General features: G+C 36.9%; 1 protein-coding gene across 1 annotated transcript in view; it reads left to right on the top strand.

Annotated features, from left to right (window-relative positions):
• The first annotated feature begins 1523 nt into the window (after window positions 1–1523).
• Window positions 1524–9147, top strand: part of LOC144659008 (alkaline phosphatase-like) — a 21544-nt gene continuing 13920 nt past the window's right edge. The window contains exons 1-5 of the mRNA XM_078519540.1: window positions 1524–1662; window positions 6007–6336; window positions 6987–7232; window positions 7792–8028; window positions 8817–8957. Of these exons, the coding sequence (XP_078375666.1) occupies window positions 1626–1662; window positions 6007–6336; window positions 6987–7232; window positions 7792–8028; window positions 8817–8957 (991 nt within the window). The 5' untranslated portion in view covers window positions 1524–1625. The remainder of the gene's footprint in view (window positions 1663–6006; window positions 6337–6986; window positions 7233–7791; window positions 8029–8816; window positions 8958–9147) is intronic.

Raw genomic sequence — 9147 nt, 5'->3', positions numbered from 1 at the left:
AGTTTGAGAAGCTTAGCTTCGTTCCCGGCGCGCTCAAGCGCCCAGGAGTTTCCATCGAAAAAAGCCAATTTGGAGAGAGACTGGAGTTTTGCTTAATTATGATAACTAAATATGAAAGTAATCAAGAATTAACTTTTGTTTTCATGACAGCTTACTTGCGGTGAAAGATGGCCATGCAAGGCTTTCCAGCAATGACCGTGTGTACTGATCAGTTCGACGTTTATTTTCATACTGTTACGAAATATTTATCTGAAAAAAAAACTACGTCATAGAAACGATTTTGTATAGTACATTTGGTTAATATAAAGGCTATAAGCTACAAGTACAGATCAGAAAAACAATCAGTAGTACTACCTTTGCTACCACAACCGACCTTCGACTAATAAAGTATCCCGATTCCCTATTCTTTACATTTTCCTTTAGCAAAATGATATCCCTGTCATATTGCAGCAGGTAATAAATCACCACAAAAGCTAAGTATGTTTGACGTTTTTTTTTTACTTGTTGTCCGGAGGTGTTTCTCGACTTGGTTCATTAAAATTTACCGCTTAACTAATATTTAATCGACTTATCGCTTTTTTATGTCCCCGAGTGCGTTTACGAAAACTGTGGCGTGAAAACTTTTTTCCTCAGAGTCTGAGATTTATCTCATCTCTGCGACAAAAATCTAAACTCACTACTTTCAAGCCTAGGAATACAGCCGCCTCTCAACACTCCTTAGTAGTGGTTTTCCGTACTTTGAAATAAAATATATAAAAGGAGCTGTTAATTAAATCAGAAAGCAAGATGGTTTTGCAAATAATAAATCATGACTTTTATTATAATGAGAAATTATCTTTGTATAATCATTTTGTCTTTGGATTATTTGCATCTTTTCATTTTTATTTATATACACATTTGCCCAATATCAACACAATTGAATTTTACAAAGTGCAATATTTAACAAGAAGTTTCAAGGACCACTTGACGTCCTTAATGTCCTACTTGTAAACCACATTCCTGTGCAAATTTACTGAGGAATTTAACAGCAACATTTCTTTTGGAAAAATATGTCTTACGCCTGCTTTACATGTACTATGAGTTGCTGCAACTCTAAGTTTCTAGTCGTAGAACTGTGATCGATTTGTTCTTCACGAACATCCCGACTTGTTTTGATATTAAACAGACACATCACTTCAAAAAAATTTAAAGCACGCCAAATATTATGTAAGTTATGACGAATCACCAACACCTACTTGAACTTTCTTAACAATATAATTCTAACAAAAGATAAACATTTTATGAGAGGATTTCCTCTTTCGTCTTTCCTCGTATAAAAAAAATACATTTCTGTAATCTATTCTCCTAGCGCGAGCTTCAAAATAATTTTTCGTTAACATAAAACGTCGGGGTCAAAAAGTCTTCGTTTATTTTGTTTAATTATATTATATTTTTACCTCTCTTGATACTGGTGTATTGTGCTTAAAATACGGACAAATATCGATAATAAATTACATAAATACGACCTCGTGTAGACTATATATAATGAATGTGTAGACGAGAAGCTCTAGTGTAGCCGTAATCACTGCTGTTACACCCCGGGCTTTTGAACTGTAGTGAAGTACTTCTGCATCTGCCTTGACACGATGTTGTACTTAATTCTGGCAATTTTTGTCGTACAAGGTAAGCCATTGCAAATAATGTGTTTACCGTCGTCTGGTATCAGTTGTAACCTTTTGATGCTGTTATTCTGCTCTGTCATAAAAGGGTTATGTATGAACATGCGTTCGGGAAGCTCACTCTTTTCGTCCGATCTTCATTGACAGAGAAAAAACTATACGGTAAACATTTTTACGCAAAAGGCAGACAACTTCGTTGAGACTTTGCATTTTTTGTTGTTGACATGTCCAATCTTTTGAAAATTTATGTCGAGAAAGCGATATATTAACAAAGGGATAAGGTAAAAACGAAATTCAGATGACCTCAAGAACGTTTAAATGCCACTTGGTGACTTGTTCATAGACGACACCATTCATATTCAGTTCAGCAGTAGTTCATGTCATCACCGGAAAAAAGCAAAGAGTAATCGAGTAATGTTTTTGATATCCATGTATCTTTAAATAATGTAATGTTTTTTTAGTCTTAAACTCGAATCTTTTACATTTTGTGTTAACCTCTGACATATACTGATCTAATTTGTACCTCTATCCATGTCCTTCAACCTAATCTCGTACCCAGATGTCTACTTACCACGGTAGTACACATCTGGTCAAGTGCGCTCAGTTCGCCACTCTGATTGGTTGATGAAAAGCTTCAGCATTTGCGCGCGGATGATGTAAACTCTGTTTCGCACGCGCGTACCGTACGTTAGCTAGTAAGAAAATATTTGGATTCAAAGGCTTTTCTAAAAACGCGTTCGTGTTTTGAACGTTGCTAATGCGAATAAGCTACAGATACAGTTTGAAGTTAAAGCTTGTTAGTACAAAATGTTTTAAAATGACGATATTCGTGGGTAAAAAGATGGGTGAAAAACTTTGCAAATCTGACGCGTACTTGACGCATACAGCTAGCTTGTACGCGTCAAACACAGCGCGCGCTTTTCCCCATCGTTTAGGCTGGGTTGAGTGTTTTAATTTATCAGCAAAGAATCAGAGTCTCGGCTTTTTTTCTTCCCCAACTTTATCTCAAGATTTTTTTACTTGTCTTTCCTTGTATAGGAAAGAAGTTCATGCGCTATTTACAGCGGCCAAGTGAGCTTTTCATCCACTAAATAGTCGAGCATGCGTAGTCGCGTCGTGTGTCAGATTTCTGACACATTTGACGCGAGCAAAATCCGACTTTACCAGATGTTCTCTCCGAGGGTTGAGAAGATCTGGGTACGAGATTACCTTCAACCCACATGGCTGAGGTAAATTAAAATACCTGCCACTACTATTTTTCCAAATAACGTTGTTATTAAAAAATATGCTTGTAAGATGTTTCTCTTCCTACCTAACAATCTGCAAGGATATATAAATATAGTTTTTGATGGCAGCAAACATACGTACGATGTCATATTGATCAAATGGAGAAAAACGATTGATATCAATCTGCGAATAGCACTACTGTAACTGTGAGATTTCAGTCTTTTAAAATTTTTAAACGATATTTAATTCTGGGTGAAGTGTGATTAGATCCCACGCATTTCCTTAATGATAATAAAAAGAGGCTCAAATTAAAAATATAATATTCTTACCCTTTTGTCACAATGCGATGCACTTTAATTCAATACATCTACATGTAGGTACTAGGTTTTGCTTGACTGAGCATGACTCTGTACAATAACTTGTCTTTTCTGCTAATTGCGTCGTAGCAAGAAGGTGACAACAGAAAAAATATTTTCATTCATTTTGTTTCAGTAGTTATCTTTCCTCGATGCCATTTTTGCTTTGCTTGGTGACAGAAATTTGATTTACTGACACGCTATCGCACGATAGTTTACCTTAAAATTTTATCAATTAATTGATTGGTGCAAAATTGTATTATCATAAAGGAAGTGTACGTAAGACAAAATATAGGAATCGATAAGTCGGGAGATGTTACCGCACAATAAAAGCCCGCGTTCCTAACATATTTCTCCTTTACACTAAGAAAATACAAATAAAAAGCAGGTTTCAAATCATTTTGTACATATTTTGGAACCTGCTTTTATAAAGTTAGATAGATCTCATGGATAGACCATTCTTTAAAATTCAATAAAGTAATCAAATGTTTTTTGCTTACCCTGATGAAGGCAGTATTGCCGAATCGTCGGTAAAAATGTACCGAAACTTCAAGCGTCAATCAAATGTTTATTATTAACAAAATTACTAGAAAATCCTTATAATCGGAAGTACTTAAGACGGAATCTACTAGCAAGTCGAGTAATATTTATTAAAGTTGGACAAAAATCATTTTCCAGAATAATTTAAATCCTATTGCGTTATTTCCTACCCTTAACTAAAAGGTAAAGATGTAAGTAATTATCCGTGATAACACCAACAACAATTTCTTATCAGAGTCTGAGAAAACGAATTTCAAAGTTCACAAGGTATAGGAAAAATCTCACGTGTACAGCCATTTTGTAAATTCGTCTTAAGCGATTCAGTGGAATTCAGCGGAACTTCAAAATGTGTTTTCGATGTGTGGTGTTGTTAGAAAAGATTTCTTTTGATAAGATATTTGAAGCAGTAACAAAAAAGTCTGCAATAAGGTGGAAATAATTCTGGTACAACAATTTCTTATCCGAGTCTGAGAAAATGATATTTAAAGTTCACAAGCTATGGGCAAAAGCTTACATCTTTTAAGCGATTCAGTGGAATTCAGCGGAACTTCAAAATGTGTTTTCGATGTGTGGTGTTGTTAGAAAAGATTTCTTTCGATAAGATATTTGAAGCAGTAACACAAAAGCTTGCAATCAGGTGTAAATAGTTTTGGTACATAATTTTGTCCAATAACTACTCGAAGTCCTGGCGGATTTCCTCTTAATAGCACTTACGTATACGTCGCTAGTTGTATTTTTACCACTGGAGGGCTTGAAATTGCAAGCTATAACATCAATAAAATTCCACGCATACCGCCCCCTGTGGTTTGGCTTGCATGTTTTGGGATCAACGGGGATCAAACTTGTGAAACAAAAATAAAAAAAGAATGTTTTTTTTTTTTAATTCTTCGGGATAGCGCACATTTTACAAGAAAGAAACGGAAGAAAACATTTGGCACTTCCTTTGGAACACTTTGTGTTTTTGATCGTTCATCAAAGTGATATTTATGCTATAAATATCTTACTGATATAGCTTTTTGTACAAAGTTCCAAGCGCACTTCAAAGATATTGCCAATAGTTAAAATGTGGTGACTATAGCACAACTAATATACTTTGAGTGTTACTTCTTGTCAGGAACTTTGAGGTCCATTTGCGCATTAAAAGAAATAAATTATGTATTGTTTAAAAGTTCTTATTAATTCTTATAATGACTGGCTCTTAGGATGATTGTCAATGTTGTCATTTATGTGGTCGACGAATTTATACACCGTGAAAAAAAGAGTATTTGCTCGAAATTTTAATTTTGCAACAGCTGTGAAATTTCTTATTGCCCGTTTTAGCTAATCGTTCTCATCAACAATAGACTGAACGGACTAAACTTTTTTGCGTGCCCTGCCCGCCGGCCTCCCAGAGGACCGAAAAAAATGTCCGGAATAATTAGGACATGACATTATTAAACTAATTATTATATATATTTCGTTTAAGTACTTTTAAAACAAAAACCTAAAATCTTTCTTTTGTGACCTTCTTAACACAAAATGACTTGTCTTTGTGGTCACATGCTTAAATTGATCCGAATCAATCACTAAGGATGTTTAAATTATTCAAAAACTAAAAGCATACTCTTAACTCTGAAAATTAACCCTTGGACGTACAAGCAAATTCATACCCCCACCATCGTACAAGGGGGGATGTTACCCCTCCCCGGAGTTTTCGTTCTATTAAGGCACAGCGAAATTATTTTGCGCTAAGAAGAAAGTCCGTAGCTAAATCTACAAGATGACATAATTGTAATTGGCTGTGACCTCAGATTACGTCACGTGACGTCATTAGAGCCACCATCTTGGATCCGCCATCTTGGATTTCAACATTTTCTTAGAAAGTCACAAAATAACGAAAATTGATGCAAAATCAAGCCAGAGTACTTATGGAATGTTAAAATAAACAAATTGTGCCATTCTGTTAAAAAAAAAATGGAAAAATAGAGAAAAATGTTAAAAACGACGATTTTTGGCAAGACTTGCCTGTAGTTATGAAGTTGCCATGGACACTTGGTTGACAAATTAAAATTTCCGCAAGGAATGGATGAGCAGCTACCGAAAGTTTCAGCGTTTTAGAGTAGATCCTTTTTTTTAGATTTTGAAAAAAACGTTATTGGGGGCGTGACATCCACCCCCTCCCCCCTTGTACGTCGGAGGGTTAAATCAAAAAAAGTAACTGTTAAATTTTCTTCACCCATCATCAGCTGTCAGTGGGACCATTCTGAACAATCAAGACAACAATCAGTGGTACAAGGATGGTGTCAAGCTAATCCGAGACAACCTTAGAGTGAGACCGAACAAGAAAACTGCAAAAAGCGCCATTATCTTCGTGGGTGATGGAATGGGTATCACTACTGTCACTGCTGCTCGCATCTTGGATGGACAGATGAAAGGCGGATCAGGCGAGGAGAATGTTTTAAGCTGGGAGGAGTTTCCTTGGTCGGGCCAGGTGAAAACGTATTGTGTCGATCAGCAAGGTGCAGATTCGGCCGCTTCGGCGACGGCGTTTCTGAATGGAATTAAGACTAATGATGGTAGGTGTTGAATTAAAAATGCTACTTAGCTATCTTGCCTCAAAATCGATTGGTGATAACAGTCTAACCGAGCCCTTTCAAACTACTCTCAAACTGTTTTAAATTCGGTCTGGGCGGGAAATTAAACGTGTAGAGACATGTAGTTTCTCTCTTGAGTAAGAAATGAGCACTACCGAAGAGGAATGCTTATATAGGATAGAGTGATCATCAGGCAGGACGAAGAAAAGACGGACTGTGAGACGGGCCGACGGACTGTGGAATAGACATTTAGACGAACAGACGAGTAGATGGACAGACGACCGTGCAGGTCCTCTCATTTATCAGTAAAAGCTTTCTTTTGTTTCCTGACATAACCTGAACAACGCAAAATGATTCAGACAACGAAAAGAAAAACAATTTAAAACGTCGATAAAAGCTTTCACTAAGTTGCAAGTTACACATCAAATGGGAGAGAAAATTATAGATCTTTTAAATCTTTCTCGTGCTGAAAAACCATAGAACCTCTTCAATTCTCATGCCCAAAAACCAAATCCAGAAAAAACTAAAACCAAGCAAGAGAAGAGCGGCGGGTTGCAGAATTATTTCCATCTTTATCCCGTCCACCTACTCTCTTAAAAAAATGTATTGACTAGTCATGTTGATTCCGTCAGGTGTTCTCGGAATGGACGAAAGGGTTAAACGAGGCTACTGTTCCACTGCGAGTGCAAATCGTAGAGCAATCTCTATTCTATCGCTGGCGGAGATGGCTGGGATGTCAACAGGGATCGTGACCACTACTCGTGTGACGCACGCAACTCCCGCAAGCGCGTACGCGTATTCTGCGGATCGCGGTTGGGAAAGCGATGACGACAAGCTGGATGAGGCACTGGATGATGCGTCTGCGTGCAAAGATATTGGTAATTTTCTTGGTTCCAAATTTGTAATTTTTATTATAAAAACGTACTTATTATAACGATTTCATAAATGACATGGACACGTAGGAGTTAACATTGCATCTGCCAAGTTTATTTTCATCGAACCGAAAACCAGGTCATTCAGCTTACAAGTATTTTATAAGTTTTTTTTTTTAATACTAAGCGGCCAAATGTCCGCAACCGTTTTATCTGAAGTTCTATGCCAGAATGATACGTGAATAGATATATTATTTTGCGAGGCATGGCAGTCTCACCGTTTTTGAGTTTGGCCTGGTCGTAGTTGAAATTGGTGGAAGATGATGAGAATACTAAGCTAGCTAGATCTTAGGAACATTTAGACCTACATGGCACATCTAGTAACACCATTGCATTAAATAGATGGTAAGAATACTTAGCTAGTTGTTCTGACAATTCCATTTCATTTATATATATTGCCTGCACTAATAGACAAAAAATGCCAGGAACGTATTTTACGAATAATTTGGATTGTAGAGCAAGAGCATCGGCAAGCACCAACATTTATTTGAACGTTCATTTTTAGCCTTGCAACTTGTTGAATACCCGTACGGTGACGGAATAGAAGTCATCTTTGGCGGGGGACGTAGAGAGTTCATGCGTCAAAATCAAGCAGACCCTGAGTACCCGGATAGAAAGGGAAAGAGGTTGGATGGCAGAGACCTGATCCAAGAGTGGGTGGACAAACATCCGAACTCACAGTACGTGTGGAACAAAGCTGGGTTTGACCAGATTGACACGAGGAGGGTTGACCACGTGATGGGTATGTAGTGGTTTCTATTAGCGAGGCGTCAAGATGCTTGTGGAACAAATGCTTTCTGATTATGTGGTATTTAATCATGTATGTTTAGTCAGAGGCCATATGTGATTCATGTATCATACCAAACGTTTATTAGGCATCTGAGCGCCTTTCTGCTTCTTTATTTACGATAAAAACTGTTCTAGGGCTGACAGAAGTGACATTTTCAAACATTCTTCAACGGAATTATTGCTTTTGTTCCGAGCTTTATTTTCTATGATTGTCTGGTTGGTTCAGATAGTTCATGAAGTTGTCTGTCTGTCTGTCTGTCTGTCTGTCTGTCTGTCTGTCTGTCTGATTGTTGATCGGTTGGCTGATTTGCTCATTGGTTGTGTTGTTTTTTTTTTATCTGTCATTTAACTATTTTTAGTTCAGGCTCTAATTTTAGTTCAGGCTCTAATGCCTGAGCTAGTTTTAATTGTAGTTTCAAATCATAACATAACGAAATTCTGAATCTTGGTCTCACTTGCCTTAGATCCAACAAAGTCTACTGTTACCATCCATATTTCCAGTAAATGCATAGCAGTTGGTACCAAATATATGAGAAGTCGTGAGGATACATCCTAAAACGATTATAAATTAAACTTTTCTTGCAGCAAAAGAGGACCATGCAAAATAGCATACACCATTTTAGAAAAAATCGACAAATTTGGTGGTTAAACGTTAAATCGTTTTGAAATTACATATCTTATAAGGCATAAATAAAATTAACTTGCTGTTATGATCTTTGCATATGCCAATTATGTTTACAGGACTCTTTGAGCGTTCCCACATGAAGTATGAAGTGGACCGAGCTGAAGATCCTGCTGGGGAACCATCTATAGCAGAGATGACAGAAAAAGCCATCCAAATACTACGGAAAAACCCTAAAGGGTTCTTCTTGTTAGTTGAAGGTATTGATAACAGTGTCATACATAGTTCAGTCTCAATTTTGACTAAGAAATAGCTGTGGTTACAAAATAAACAACACAAGGTAAAATAAAATCACCACTTTTCATGTTAAAAAGGGATACACGTTGTATCTTCTGCCTATACATGCCAACTGCCATTCAGCCATTCTTCCACCCGACTATCCCTCCATTC

The sequence above is a fragment of the Oculina patagonica genome, chromosome 6, assembly GCF_052425735.1.
Source record: "Oculina patagonica isolate OP01 chromosome 6, crgOcupat, whole genome shotgun sequence".
NCBI classification, from domain to species: Eukaryota; Metazoa; Cnidaria; class Anthozoa; order Scleractinia; family Oculinidae; genus Oculina; species Oculina patagonica.
The sequence above is the reverse complement of the archived record's forward strand: the minus strand, read 5'-3'. Positions and strand labels throughout refer to the sequence as shown.